The sequence below is a fragment of the Lonchura striata genome, chromosome 1, assembly GCF_046129695.1.
Source record: "Lonchura striata isolate bLonStr1 chromosome 1, bLonStr1.mat, whole genome shotgun sequence".
Lineage (NCBI taxonomy): Eukaryota > Metazoa > Chordata > Aves > Passeriformes > Estrildidae > Lonchura > Lonchura striata.
In genome coordinates, this window is record NC_134603.1 from 130,072,624 (window position 1) to 130,089,309 (window position 16,686).

Here is a 16,686-nt window from a genome sequence, read left to right on the forward strand (position 1 = left end):
TACAAGCCAGCTCTGATCCCAGTGGCTTTTTTCTTGGACCCACAGCAGCAGGCAACAGGTCCACCTACAGCCACTGCTGTACGATACCAAAGCCCCCAACAGTGAAAACATGTGGTTGTACAAAACATATAAAAGCCATCATACTTGTATCAAAGTGCCCATGACATCACGTCAACTCCACCTGCAGTTTTCAAAAGTCATTCTTCAGTTTCAAAAAAATTAATCTAAATACTTTAGATTTAAAAATTGCAGGGTCTTGATTTGGGGAAAATAGGAGCGAGAAAGGGAAATGCTGGGAACTTATCAACATTATCAGCACTGCTTAATACATGCCCGAAAACAGAGCTAATAAGCACTGCTGGATCCAAACTGATACTGCACAACCAGCACTCACCATTCTATTGGTCAGTGTTCATATTATTGTAATGTCTCCACTGCACAGGTGCATTTCACATAACTGAGAGTCGAGTATATTCAGCAAGAATTATGGAACCAGTTTTAAATCAAGCTACATGAAGTTCAATACCTCATAAAATATTTTATTCACAATTCTTCTACTGTACAAATTTGCTCATGCTCATTGTCAATAGCTCAGGTCATTTTAAATTAATATTCTTCTATTCAAAGATCTCTGAAGAACTGGAAAGGCCAGATCTTTTAAAATAAAAAGTTTGATAATATGAAACAGTATTTTCTTATCATTACACTATAACTCTCACTTCAGAAAAAAAACAGATAGTCCTCTCCCATAAATTATTTCCATTATTTACAGCATCTGTTACTTTCTACAAATAAATCAGGCAGGTTTTGCTTAGGTAACAAGCTGCTTTTCTGCACAGGTGTGATTTTTCCATGGAATGCAGTTCAGTCTAAGCAGTGAAGCAAACTATGCCAGAAATTGCTCAGAATCAGAAAAAATAAATAAAGGATACACATTGAAACATGAAAGTATGTAGATACCCTCAGAGGAGGGTATTAACAGGATTTTTATCAGTTGAGCTTCTGCAATAACTAAGTTTTAAACGGCTCTGTCACTAGACAGGGATATAAACTTGCCTAAGGCTTTCACACAACTCCCACGCAATAGCACAGACTCACTTCTTTGCATACATTATTTTTTTTCCTAGGAAGTCTTTACTATGAAAACACCTGGCACACAGAATTACACTTAGACCTATAAAATTGAAAGTTAGACAGAAATAGAAATGCCTAATTTTTTCTGGCAATTTTTCTTCAGAATCTTGAAGAAAATGTTAAACAAAATCTATGAATTACAATGAAAAAGTAATTACCAATTTTTTACCTCAAAACCAAAGTAATATTTTTCAATTCAGAAAAGCACAGATACTTGATATTTATTGAAATAGGTATGTAATATATATGAGATATACCTATATCATATATACATATAATTGTTCTTAGAGATTAAACCCTACAAACAGTTCCGTGTGCTGTTAAATGATCATGCACTATTCCACATTTAATTTTGTACTATAATAAAACTTTTACCTTCTCTTAACTTCTGTCTTGTTTACCATGGATTATTAAATACAGGGGCACTTCTGTCACAAATACAATACCTGAGCTTCTGGTGAAAGCTGCTTTTCTCTTTCCTGCAAGGACATTTTACAGTAAGATTGTAAAGCCAAGTAGTTCTTCCGCTTCCATTTTCTGTCTAACCTGTCCGCATGCTGTTTACAATAAGCAAAAAAAGGGTCAGCTATATCCTGTTTCAAAAAAACAAAGGGGAAGGAACAAAAATAGAGTGAGACAAAGGCCAAAGGGCTCTGAACAGCACAAACATTTTGGCAATCAGTTCACATGTTCAAATGGGCATGTTTTTTAAAAAAATCAAAAGTATGTTTTTAAATCAATTTTGTCATGTTGATGTAATTTCCAGTATAAGGAGTTTTTCCATTGTTTTTATTGCATGATCCTAAATGTTTTTAAATGCATTAACGATTTAACTCTCTCCTAGCCAATCTCTGTACTATATTTGCATTCCCAGGAAAAGAATCCCAGCAAAATAAATTATTAAGTACAAATCCCTTTAACATATAACATGTATTAATCTCCTGTTGATTCACTGTGCCTTTTAAATAAAATCCTAAAAGTACTTAATAATTTTGAATACTATCAAATGCAATACATTTGTTTTCTCTGTTTTTCCAACCATTTTGGTGGTTATGCCCTCACATGATTTATCATCTCTCAAATGATTTTTTCTCCATTTTTTTTATTCCATCATATCTGCACACTATCATGGTTAGGTTTATAGCAACTTTCAGCACACGCAAATCTTGCAGGCAGACTACACATATCTGAGCCAGGAGGAGCCATGGTTTGAGAAATATGTTTCATTGCCTTTGTACTTTCAAAAGTGTACAAACATCATGAATCCACAGACTAAGAAAAACTTAGAGCAGTCTTCCTTCATAAAGTAATACAAATATTAATAAATTACCAGCCTATCAAATTTCCCTTTACTCCACTTATAAAACATAGAATAATAAAATTTACTCTGACTTTCCTTACAAGCACATTTTACTTTAGTTTAGATTTTCACAGTATGAGATGGCTTACTTCAAAAATTAGCCATGCCCTAAAATGAGATTTTGTGAGATCTTGAGAAGGTGTGAGACCTTGACTAAAAATTTGACTGCAGACAACATGTAACAAAATTTTAAGGTGGAAAGGAAAGCAGATACAAATATCCAGAGGGGATTCACAGAGGGCATTTAAAGACTCAACCAAACACATAATCTATTAAGAACAATAGCAATGAGGCAATGTGCTATCTTCCTATTTATCGGTCCAACAGAAGAAAGTATTTTGTGATTCCTTCATGAATCCCTTAGTGGTCCACTGTTTTCAGAAACAAAGGTGTCAAGATTGACAGTGAAAGTAATGTTTGTTTTTGTGTTACTGCTGCTACTTCCTAAGGCAAAAAACTATATTGTGTAGCCATGAACATGATACGCTTAATCAAATTATATGAATCAGGATGAAACTGGACAATGAACTTATACCACAAAAATGAATCAGGAAGTAGGAACTTAAAGTCTGAATTGCTTTAGATCATATTACAGGGGAAAAACTGTTAAGAAAAGATATTAAGAAGTTATCAGGAGGTTATAAATACTTGCTTTTCATTTTGCTTCCAAAGATTAATGTTACCACAAGGAAAGTCATATCTATGTAATACCATTTGAAGTAAATACTGGAAAACACACATGAAAAAGTCGCATCAGAAATGCTTTTGATTTCTCAAGTTTCCTATTTGGTATGAAGCAGAGATTACTGTACTACACAAACAGCTAGAAAACTATGTCGCCCTATGTGAAGTTCAGGAAATAGAATTCCTGTCTGTATTGGCTGACAGTCTGTTAAGTCAAGTCTGTGTTAACTTTCTCTATCCTTTTTTCCAGTCAGTTTCAAAAGAAGCTCAAAGTTGGACAATTTGGTGAAGGGCTCTCCCTGTACAGTTCCTCTACCCAGCCTAGGCCTTGTTACCTACTTAAAAGCTTTGTTCAGGACCTATGAACAAAAAAGATACCATTTCAGGCCTTCTCCATAAGCTTTCATTAGAGATCTTTTATTCTATACTTTCCATGCCCACCTCTTCTGCTGCTGCTTCTGAGAGGAGGCCTTCCTTCTGAGCACAGGTCACATGGAAATAAGCTCTGCACATTCCAGCATCACAACTAATGCATACACCAGTTCTGGCAAAACGAGGATCTTCACAAAAGCTGCACTCCTTCATAAAGACAAATGGAAAAAGACCACAGTAAATATTTCAGGCACACTTTTACCAATATTTGATAATTTATGTCATATATAATTATATATATATATAATTTATGTCATATAAACCAAACTGGTAGGTGACTCCTGAGTGTACAGAAACCAAGTATGCTCCCAATGGTTGACACTACTTAAAGCTTCCTGTTTTCTCAACTCCCACTATTAATTACATTTTTGACAATGGTAACGTGCTTAAATAATTTAAACAGCATGTTGGATGAATTTTTATATAAACCTCCATGTATTGCATTCCCCTTCAGCAAAACAACTAAATACCATCACAGCAATTCAAGTACAATTAATGTTATAAGCATGGTATAAAAAAACCACCACTCCTCAGCAAATGTTCAACAAGTTCAGAGGACAAACAACAATAAAAGAGCAGCACTCTGAATGATTAAAATAATAGATAATTATGTACATGTCCTTTGATAAGCAATGACTGAGGAGTAAACATGTGACAGTGCCAAAACAAATACTCAAAAAACATAAATATCAGTAAGAAAGGTTGCAATTCACTTAATTAACTATGGCTTCAGATACGTGCATTCTAGGCACAGTTACTTGCAAATCAATGAACTGACATCCCCTAATACAACCTGAAAAAAAAACAATTAAGTTATTTTTGAGTCAGATAAATTCCTCAATCTCCTTCACCACAATTTGAAACCAAATCCCTGTGCTAGCAATCTAGAGAAATGAGCAGATAAGCAGGAAATGGGAACATGCCCTGCTTGAGCAGTGCTGCTATCCAGTACATAAAGATGAGCTAAAATTATACAGGCGTGCATTTCCTAGACTCCTACTTGCTGAATAGAAAGCAAAGCCATCTACCACCTAGAGAAAATATCTCCATGCAGAAAGTTAAACAACAGAAGGGAATGGTAAGGAAAACTCAGTGACTGAAGAATCTCAAAACATCACATGTGCTACACTAGAAGGGCACCCTTTAGCTGTGTAGCTGCAACACCTAACAGATAAGAAATTAAATAAAAAACCCTATTATATTAAGCTGGTTTTGAAGGGGGAAAGTAGCAAAATAAGCTGTTAACTTCCACATTTAATATAGCAAACAACATTTACAGCTTTCCAACAGTAATGAGTCTTCTTCACATGTACAGGTCACTTTCACCTTACTCACAGCAAGACAAGATGCCCAAATTCTTTACCCGATCCTATACATCACTCATGTTATTAAAAAAAAAGAGTATGATTAATTTCAATAACAGTTTGTAGGGTTTGGTGTGCTTGCCCCTCCTTTTACAAACATTTCTAAATAAGGCTAAATACCTCAGAAAGCCCAGGCTCCTCCTGATACAGTTATGTTGTACATGGGCAACCCACAGTCTTTTCATCTGTTTTATATACTGTATGCACTTGAATGTGAATTTTGCATTCACTGTAAGTGCACTACACATTTTTAGTATTCTATTTAACAAATAGAAAAAAATCAAGAAAACAAAAGTGACTTATCAGAAACAAAGCTTTAGAGCTGCAGACTTAGAAACAACCACCTTCCCTCACACTGGCCTTATAGACATGGCCTCTCCATACTGTCTCCATTAGTCACACAAACAGTATTTAGCAAATTAATGAGTGCTGTCCTCTGCCCACTGCAGTGGTTTTCTGTATGGTTTGTTCATGATTAATTTTGATCTGGCCTGAAAACATTTACATGTAAAACAATTTTAACTTTAGAACCATGTATCAGTTCACTTTGAGGGTCCTGTGTTGCTGTAGATTTTGGTTAACACTGCTTTGGAACAGCCTGTTGTATGCATACTAGCTTACATATAACCTCTACAGCAGTTCTTACTGAACGTACATCTGCCCCTTTCTTGGGGCAGATAGGAAGTTGCATTTTATTCTATTACATGTAAAATATAAAATACAACAACTTGCTGCCACTACATCTCTTCTAAACTTACCTTTGCACCATACTTGGAATAATTCATTTCTGTTAGTGTTACTGGCCGCAGCTTGTCAATATCTCCAAATGCCACTCCTGGAACATAGAGGGCACAAACAATGTGGACCCACCTAAAACAGCGGACAAAATTAGGTTACTCTTATCAACATTTTGATCCAATATTATACTCACCATTTTCAGATTTCAAAGTGCCTTTTAAATGTTGCAGATGCTAGCTGAAACACTTGAAGGAAAGTACATTAAAAAGCAGGGATAGAGTGCCTATTTGAAGTTCAGGAGCTCAGACACTGAATAAGGCTGTCTGGATCATTGCTCTGCCTGCCTGGATCAAGGGCTGGGCTACCACCAACTTTTGTGTTCTAATGCCTCTCCCAAGGGCTCCACACACTGCCCAAGGAACATGAAAAGTGCAAGATTATTTTGATATTACTTATAAAGCTAAGGCAGACAGCTATTTTACGATGTGGCACGGGGTAGGAAGGGAAGGCAAAAAATTATACAGGTAGTCACAGCAACACTGTGCTCTAAGCATATAGCTATGAAGCACTTACAATACAGCATCAGTCAGACTTTGCACTGTTAGTTACACCTGCTAGTATCACCAAAGCTAACTAGTTTTAAGCAACATCAAGAAGACTTGCATTCAGGAATAAACACATCTGGCTAGTTTAACAGAAAGGCCTATCTGAAACTCTAATAAACAGACTTAGTTTACTTAGTTGTTCCCTTCTTCACTGGCAATAAAATAAAAAAAAAAACTAGAGTAAGAGGTCCAAATCTTCAGTGCTGAGGAGCAGAAAATGAATCTGGACTTTACAGTACAGTTATCAAATGCCACACAATGGTAAAGGCTTCAGCCTCAAGACTGCTCTTGACAGGCACCTTCCAAACCTCCTGAAGCTCTCAGCTATCCAAAACCAGCCTTGCAGAAGAAGACAAATTTTCCTCTTCTTTTACTTCCATTGTTCTGTAATGAACACTTTCTAAAAGATCCAGCTCTCACTGTCACAAACCATCAGTTAGCAACAAACTCAAAATCTGTTCTGCAAAGCATGCATGACTCAAACTATCTGAGAAAAACTACTGCAAATAATCTTACTGTTTTATCAAAATTCAGGAAGTATTTGCTACTCCTTGCTAAGTCACCAGGTGGGAAAAAGCTGTGATAGACAGAGAGTCAAGATTGCTATTTTTTTGTTATTTTAAGATATTCAAGAAGATGGCCTTTCAATTGCAGAGACTGTAGCTAACACTTTGAACCTATAAAGTCCCACATGATATATAATACAAGTAGAGACTTCAGACGTAACTGACCTGAAATAGCCTGTTTGAGTCTCAGCAAGTGTGTTAATTCAGCACTTTATAATCTTCCAGTCATTATTATTTAACAGTAAACGTAACACTAGTGAAAACTAAATCTCTCTTCTGTTCTAATCAAATAATAGAATCTACTCCCTGTATTCAAGAAGACTCATGATGATGTGAGAAACACTTCTTCCCTTGTCTCTTTTACCAGGAATTCAGTACAGACCTGTTACCACCTGCTAAAATCCACACCCATGCTGTTGTGTTCTTTTTCCCAATCTTCTACCATTGTTTAGCCTATATCTCTTCTCCCGCCTCTTTCCTATCTATGTCAATTTAAAAAATGCATTTATACCAGAGCAATAACATCCTGAGTTCAAGTGCACTTAAAACAGCTACTGTTATTAACTAGCTGCTTACAGATGAGAGACATACTGAAATTTATGGTTATATTATTCAGGAGCTCCATGTAGCCCTGGTTTCCCAAAGCAGCACACTTCTCACCAATGGTCCTTAGATCTAAAATGCTGGAATTTATCACACTCAGATTTATCAAGTTTCATGTTATATGAATCATATATCCCAAAAGAAATTTAAAAAAAAGTAAAATATGTAAGGTTCGGTAGCAAGCTCAAAAATACATCTATATTTCAGTCTTTACAAAAGAAAACAATGATCTTTCAATGCACAAAACTGGTGGATGAACTATTTACTTACCATTTTCCCCCAAAAGAGTCCAAGATGCTAACTGGATAACAGAAAAATCCCAGTAACAGTAAGAAACTACTTAAAAGCCACTAAATCGCTTCACTCTGTAAGAAATTTCCCAGTAAATCTAACAAGCCACAGCACTGACTGATCCATTGTGTCATATCTGATAGGATTCTTTTCACTTGTATATTTAAAACCAAGTATTTATCCTGTGATTAAATCATTCAGGTTTGGGATGCTAAGTAGTAAATTCCTTTTAAAACATATAAACTTAAAACAACCAGAATAATATTTATTATGCATTGATAGGTAAGAACTGCATTGTTTTACCCCCACAAATTTTACTAGAGTTCTTCACATCCACAAAATTATTTGGTCACAGCACTGTTACTATAGGAAGAAGCAAAGGAAATTTAAATATGACTTACAACCTTGTCTTTAAACAATGTAGTACAAATATGGGAGCCTGCTAGCTGCCAGAGAACAAGCTGAGACCCTCAAGTGTTCTGCCAAACCTCTTGCTGCTCAGAAAGGGAGTAAACCTTGTCAGTGGTTTTATTACAGCAGAAACAGTCCAGCATGCCAGCACAACCCTCTAACTTAATACGATGTTACATGCAAAAAATCAGACTCTTCTCATTAGTACATGAAAAGTACATCTTCTGTCTGACTCCCCAGAAAACCAGTGGAGGCACAACCTATCCCTGCAGGGGAGCAATGGAGCACCTGGTACCACCTCTGCCCTTCCACACCGTATCCAGGAGTGGCAATAGCTTGGCCTAAGTCACTACCATATTTTTATAAAATGTTCCTCTACTAAAAATGCATATGTATGTGCTTAAATGCACATTTTGGTAAACATTATGATTTACTAAAATAAATACCTCGTTGGCATAAGCATATTGTACTTGTTTTTAAAAGGAAATTTAAAAAAAATGCAAAACATGACAGAGAATGAGACCTGTAACCTTGAGATAAATACACTTCTTGTTTGTAAATAAAAACATCAGAATTGTGTAGGGCTTCTCTTCTATACTCTTCCTGTAAATTAAGGTATGTAATAAAGAACAAATCTTTATAAACAGAAGTTATATATCTCCACAATTACTATTCTTAACAAAAATCCAAGGTTCTGGTTAGAGATTTTTGATAGTAAGTTTTAATACAGCCTACTAAACATACTCTCTGAAGTTCAATATAAAGATACACATCTACAATCAGCTGCTTTCTCAATTTAATTTGCACAGTTTTTTCATGCTCCACTGGTGTATTTAATGCTGCTGCACTCTGTAGGAGTTTATCTATGATAAACCAAACAGCTGGCTGCTTGCTTCATACTGACCTTCTCAAAATGTTTTAGTACATGTCACCCAAGTATTGCAGTACTACAGATTTAAACTGCCATTTCTGTGTGATTGGCACACAAGTGCCTCATTTCTTTAACCACCTACATGTGAACTCAGACCTGAATCCTTATTAAAAAACATACACAAGTCAGCCAAGTTCACAGCTGAAGCAGCTTCAGCTGCTTTTAATACCAGTTCTAAATATTTTCCTGTTCATTTATTTAGCTGCACATGTTTTAGAAGCTTGTAATTAAGACAAATTGGGTAATCAAAGAAGAATAATCTTCCTTGTTACTTTACCATCCATTTAGCTTGGAGCAATGATGACAGATGTTGATTAGGAAGGAAGAAAAACTCCACACTGAAACAAGGACAGAATTTATATTTTTGGATAATAGCATTTTGAGAAGTGAAATGTCATAAATTCACATTTATACTTGTGAAACTGAGAGATTAATGTGAGAAGGCTTCTGCTGAGAAATTAAGCATCTCATTATTCTAATGATTCACCTTCCATGTAAAAAGAGAGAAATTATTCCAATTCAATTATGAAGAGAAACTGATTAGGTTTGGTTTGTGTGATTTTCACCATTGATGCATATGGAAAATTTATTTTTAAAAGGTAGTAAGGTGATGAAGAGCGATGGGGTAAAGGAATCTGTTACTCAGTAGTCTCTTCCTCCTAATACATCAAGCAAAGCACTGAACTGGATTACAGTTAACTGAGTACAATGGAAACATCATGGACACTGCCCCAAGACCTTATCCCTAGTCTATAGTGCCCCCGTATCCCTGAGAATTCAAATTTATAAATAAGTAATAAAAAAAGAGCACAGGAATTTTCACATTAATAATGTTAACTAGCAAATAGCAATTGGTATTTGTTTTTCTAGTACATAACCTCTTCATCTGGGAGAATAAAATTATCCAGGATATCAATATCATATTATCCATCAAATAAAGATACAATAAAAATAATAAAATATTGCGATAAAGCCCACTGTCAGCAAGGCAGGCATGTGCTCCTGTACACACCATCAATGTAACAAAGGAAATACTTCCAGGTTAACTAAAAGCATTCCACCATTTCACAAGAAAAAATGTAAGCAATTATTAAAATGTTGACTCATAATTTCTACTACAATAATACGGAAAGTCATATATAGGGCTTAAATTGTTTGCAGAAGACAACAATAAAAAAGGCTGAAATAAAATTTGCCAGGTGATATCAAGTCTCACATTTCCTGTTGCACAATTGACTTACAATCTTTAAAAGTAATTTTCTTGCATATACAAGCACTATTATCAAAACAGAAAACAACTGGAAAAACACAATTTACTTAGCTGTGTAAAGGCTTTAAAAGGAAAATGCACATACACTCTTAAACCTACTATAGACCAGAAACGAAGATCTGAACCCTAAAGGTATTTAAAAAGTCCTAATACCTCCAAGGTTCAAAATTATTCACTACAAACCTTGACTCATTTGTGTTACTTTTTTTTAAAGCTTATGAAAAGCCCAGCACCTGAAAACTTTGCCTTTTATCACACACCTGTAATTTATGCAACCATAAAACCATGCACATAAAGCATAAATCAGACATTACTTATAATGCGGCTTTTGCTTTAGTACAGATAATTAGTTATCATTAATATGTACATCTTAATTTATTTTCAAATGTGACAGGAATTGAAGACATCATGAGACTTGAACTGCTTATTCTCAAATTAGATGTGAATTCAATCCTAAAAAGAAGAATATTCTCAAAAATCAAGAATGTAATCTTCATAATTCTAAATAATCATAATGTAAAAGGTCTGTCTGAATACCTTTAGCCCATCTTCAATATAATTTTGCTATGCTACCTTTTCCCATTACCTGGCATTACTGAACCAGTCCTTTGCTCTACTAAAATAAAATATACAGTTTTCCTCCCATTTACATCCTACTTGAAAGTCAATAGACTTGAGCAGAGTCTCTACAAGGAAAAAACTCAATCTTTTAAAGGCAAGATGACATCAAATTCAAAACATGACTTATTCAGTCTTACCTGCCTGCATCAGTCTCCTTGAAGATTCCATCCTGGTTGGGACACAATTCACAGCTAGGTGTGACACCACATTTGCATGCATCACAAAACCAAGGCTCTGTGGAATTTTCTGAAGCTGAACTCATGATAGAGTCACTCTCTCCATCAACACCATAGCAACCTACACACAGGACAAATGGGAGATCAATACAAGAAAAGACAATTGTAGAAGCAGCCACTTGCCACTTATGACTTCAGAAGGAAACCTACACATAGACAGATTTGGGGAATGGTTAGTGCAAAATTTACACTTTAAAGTCAGTTTAATTCTAAAAAGTCACCTGTTTTATGTGATTAGTCACCTGTTTTATGTGATTGTATTAGATTTACAACTGAAAAACAAGATGAAAAAGACTGTTTTACTTATTCTTCTAGCTATACTTGGTGATCTTCCAGACTATGCATTAGGAAGAAAAGTAAGAAAACAAGACTTGAAGCAACCAAAGACTAAAAAAAAAAAAACTCAATGCGGTTTTTTTTTGAGTAAAGAAATATATTTCAATATAAAAGCAAAAACCACTTCTCCCTGGAAATGAACATTTTTTGGAGGGAAGGGGAGAGTGTTTGGATTCTAGAGGTTCATTATGTCAGTAAAATCCAGTCAACAAACATGCACTCCACTTTTCCACTTTGCATTCAGCACACCGATCAACTACAAAAGAATATGCACATGAAAAAAACCCCACTATTTACATACTTTATGTGTAAAGAACATACTTTATGTATAAAGGTCACTTTATGTGACCTTAAGCACCCTTGTGCAACTTCAAAACCGAAGTATAGTTTGCAGAGCACAAACTGACAATTCTGAGACACCACACAAGTGATTGATGAAATAGATTTATATTTTTTAAGCACTGTCATTTGTACCTGGTTTTGAATTATAGCTAGGCTCAATCATTCAGTTTCTCCATTCCTCTTCAATACAATTAGTACAACTTTATGACTGCTAAGGCACCTATGCATGCTTAATAACCACAGATTTAGGAAATCAGTGTATTTAAAGTGATTTGTTATTTAAATCTTGCACAAGAGCAAGAGTTGTATTAGTGCTACTGCAAATGACATAAAGGAAAATACTACAGCTCATCACCACAAACTGAGATTTTTCATATCCCACATTTAGAACATTTAGCTGCTATTTAACAAGAGAAAAATAATTTAATTGTTAACACTTAAAACACAATAATGACTTCACTAAAAAAATAAATTCAGCTATTTATCAAATGCAGCAGTCAAGTCAGAATTTGTGCTTTCAGAGCAGCAAAATTACTCAATTCTGCAATTAAATAGCAATATAATTTTTTACTTTGTTTCATTACCCACTGGCTATAATAACATAGCAACAGTGCTCCAACTCCCCTTCTGCCAGAAACAGAGGTCTGCATAATATACTGAAACCACATTCAGGAAATAAGCAACACTGCAGGAAAAACTTAAGAAACATAGTCTTCCATTAAAGAATAAGCCTCATAAATAAGAATTAAAATAAGATGGCAGAATGTTTCTTTTCATAATAAAAAGTGTCCTAAAATTAAAGGACAAGTAATGAGCTGAATTGCATTCACAGACAAATTTCATTAGGGATATATAAGATCATACAGCTCATGCATAGAGTCAATCCGTCTTCCTTATAATGTAGTATCATCTTAAAGCAACATTCCATAAAATATTTTTTTTAAATTCTAATAACATAATTTTGAATAGATGCCAGCAAATCTCCTTTTTCAGCAATAAAATAAAGTACAAACACACGGCCCATTGATATCACACAGCTGATGAATCATTAACATTTTAGTAATTCCTTTTGACTTCAAAACATATTAGCATTTTCTTAAAAGTACATACTAAAAATTTCCTAACATTACAGACACAATAATACTGTGCTCAATCCACACAGCAAAATCAAATCAGTTTCTTTCAAACACTGATGCTTCTTCACCAACTGAAAGTAATTAGATTTGCTTTTCTAGCCTAAGTGCCATCAGTCTACTAAAATTAGAATGATGACTTCCTAAAATTCTTACCTTCATTCTGAAATAGCTGCTTTATAATACTTATCAGTCATTTATACCTGATTGTTTTTTATCCTTCCTCCTAGAAAATGACACAAATGTGCTGCAATTATTTCCATCCTTATCACATGTGTTGGCATTAAACATTATTTCTATTAGCAATACAAATACATATCCTTTTCCAAAGTGTGGGGGAAAAAAAAAAGTCCATCTTTTTAACACAACTTTTTTGCGCCAATTTGTATATAAATCTTAGTGATAGCTTTAAAGAGTTTAAGATCTCTGACAGATAAGGAGGCATTTACTCTTTTACCTAACTGGTGTTTAGTAAGCTAAACACCATACTGTTACAACCAGCAAAAAGGGTCATCTTTAGCTGGAGAAAACAGACTAGATTGCCATTAATCATTGCTGACAATAACATCAAAACAATCTGGTCCACCATAAAGTTAAGGAAAAAGGAAGCCTAGCCTGCAAGACTGCTGCTGACCTGGTATACAGTGCCAAATCTGCTGAATCAAAGCTGCAATACAAAACCTTGTTGGCTCTGAAGCTAGGTTTCACAGAAGATACTTTGTAATTGTTCTTGATTGACTTGTAAGAGCCAATTTCAGCAGATTCCAAAGTCTAAATAAATCATTAATATAAATATAAATTAAATATATCATTTTAGAAGTCTTAAAAATGCTGAATACAACAAAAGTTCAACTTACTACTACCTGCCTTATTTTGCTATGCTGGAAAAATTATTTTGTTCCAATGAACAAAATTTTTTTAAAATATTATTTTCATTACTTTAAAATGCATAGATATGCAGATACAAAGCTGCTACTTGGAAAACCATTCCATCCTACTATTAAGTGGCTATACTGAAGATAATTTAAAACTGATCAATCCAATGATTCTGAATAAATTATTGGAAATTGATGATGTTGGAACAGAGAGCAACTTAAAGGCTCGCTTAGTAAAAGCATCAGGAGGTAGTCCTTAGGTTCCCTCTAAAAGTACCCCAATTGTACAGACAGTCTGACTACATCAGGCCTGAAAGGGCAACAGGGGGAAGGATACAGAACCTGTAAAGGACATGTTTGGTTCCAAGTATTACCACTGCACCTTTGACCTATTTGGCATTTAAGTCAACCAGCTGCCCCTTTGACTGGAAAATATGCTGAAGAAAATCAAGTAACACTTTGCTTAAAATGTGTGCTGCCTTTCCTTAACATTCACAAAAATTCTGAAGTCTGGGTGTTCAGAACACCCCTAAGAGCTCCTTTTGAACTTAAATTCATTAAATCCTCATGTTTGCATACTCCTAGATTTCCGCATCATAACTCCATTTCTAACACCTCTTTGAACACCATTAACACTAAGCAATAAAACCAGTTTAGTATAATACTAACCTATGATTTTAAACACATGAAATTCAACAAGGTAAAATTTCCAGACCACTTACTGTTCCATTAATGCCATCTATATATTACAATTACAGCCAAGTTGTCTGTTGAATGCATGTCATTAGATACAGAAAACAAACTTTTTTACTCCCTGATTTTGATGTCATTTTACTCTGCCAATAGCTTGTATTTTCATGTGATTGTCAATAAAAAGAAATTGTACACACTTTAAAATAATACCATTAAAAAAACTGTTCCGAAATTTACACCAAGAGAAACACAAATAGAGACCTAATTCTTTTCATGGCTGCAGCTGGTTCTCTGTTTCTCTGGGAAGGTAATTTTTTGCCAAACAGGATATCTGCATGCACCAACTTCATCTATATGTACTCTGAAACACAAACTATATGGTAAACCCTATGTTTGTAAAATTAAATGCTGTGAGATCACAGCATTCAAACTATATTTAATTAGATTTTTAATTGGACCAACAGTATAAAATAAATATATTAATAATTTTATGCATCATAAATTCAGAACAATATTTTTATTATGTAAATAGAGAGTACTAAAGTACATTATTTTGAGAAATGGATTTTTATACCAGACAGCAGCAGACCACAGTACGGGGCAAAATTAAAATTCAAAAATATTTTATTATACTGTAGAGTATATGGCATCTATACTATTGCTTTTAGCAAGAGAATTTTTGACATAATCATCATAATCTCTGACACACACATCAAAATACAGTAAGAAACAAAGGTAGGAGATGGAAAATAAACTGCTCAAAAAATGTAGAACTTTTCTCATTTAACTCACAGCAACTAACCCAAGGACAACAACTGGCAAGCAAGCTACCTACACTTGTGGCACATGCTGCAATGTGTGCCAGACATCTTTTTCAGACACACTGCAATCAAGATGTCAAAAAATCTGACAACACAGTTGGGGGTGTCCTGTTATTACAAGATCTTAGCACAAATGCACTTATCCAAAATGACAGACTGGTGTCTAAAGACTTTTATAAAAAGAAATGACAATTATCTTCATACAGAAGTAAAAATTCTGAAAAGCAACTGTTCAAATTCAGTAGGAAAGATTTTTTTTCCCTTTTTTGTTGCGGGGGGGAAGGGAGGATGTGACATGGATAGGCTGATATGTGAAATGAGAATACATTTTTAATTGATGGACTTATTAATTAATTACAGGCTTTTCAAACTAACAGATGAATGCATTATGTAAGAATGGGTATGAAATTAGCATTACATGTATGCTACTTATGCAGTTTTAAAGCAGTTACAATTCAAACCAGTTATTTACTCCACTAACCACAGATTTTTGGACATGTGCCTGCAGTGCAAAGACAGCTTTTGGATAAGTGATGGAGGCCATGCAAGAACCTCATACAGTAAACAGTTGTATTTGAAAGTAAACTGAATTTCTCACAATCTCAGAACTCATCAGTAAGCCAAGTAAAGGTATTTATTAAGAGTCCATGACTTTAGGTCTGGATAAAAACTCCACTCCTCTCTAATTCTTGGCCATGTTGTTTCTTCCATGTGAGCTCTGACAGATTTGCTCCCACATGAGTTACCATCCATCTTTTTCCATGGAAGGCCTTATGTAACAGTGCATTAATGCAAGCAAGCAATCCAACAGGAATATAAGTCAGAACTGAACAGGCAGCTGCTACACCAGGTCCTCAAAAGGAAAAGGTGGTAGCAACAAATACCCAGGAGGGAGCCCTGGTGTCCAGAATAAGTTGGTTTGAGTCAGAGGAGTATTTTCTCAGCTAATGAAGAACTTCACATTAAAGCTGAGATAGCTGTCACAGAAAAACCTCTCTCAGTCACCAGAAAGGTTCTGTGGACAGAAATTTTCACTTGAACAGAGCACCAAGGCATAGGTCAAGGGTGTAGGACCCTCTCCCACTGAAGAAAACAGTAGTCAACAAGGAGAAGGAGAAAATAAGGTCTTCAGGGGAAAAACAATCAAATAGTCAATATCATCATTATGTGGGACCCTAGGTGGGACACCAGTAGGGTGTGAAATGAGTGCACTCCTTCCACATAATTGTTTACCATGCTA

The 16,686-nt window shown here is 34.9% G+C and overlaps 1 protein-coding gene across 5 annotated transcripts in view; it reads right to left on the reverse strand.

The window, feature by feature from the left end:
- The window catches only part of PHF14 (PHD finger protein 14), a 159,031-nt gene that overhangs the window by 120,442 nt on the left and 21,903 nt on the right, over window positions 1-16,686 (reverse strand). For all 5 annotated transcript variants that reach the window (XM_021538345.3, XM_021538343.3, XM_077787788.1 and 2 more), the window contains exons 5-8: window positions 11,148-11,307; window positions 5,733-5,844; window positions 3,620-3,757; window positions 1,581-1,727 (exon numbers count right to left, since the gene is read on the reverse strand). In XM_021538345.3, coding sequence (XP_021394020.1) covers window positions 1,581-1,727; window positions 3,620-3,757; window positions 5,733-5,844; window positions 11,148-11,307 — 557 coding nt within the window. The remainder of the gene's footprint in view (window positions 1-1,580; window positions 1,728-3,619; window positions 3,758-5,732; window positions 5,845-11,147; window positions 11,308-16,686) is intronic.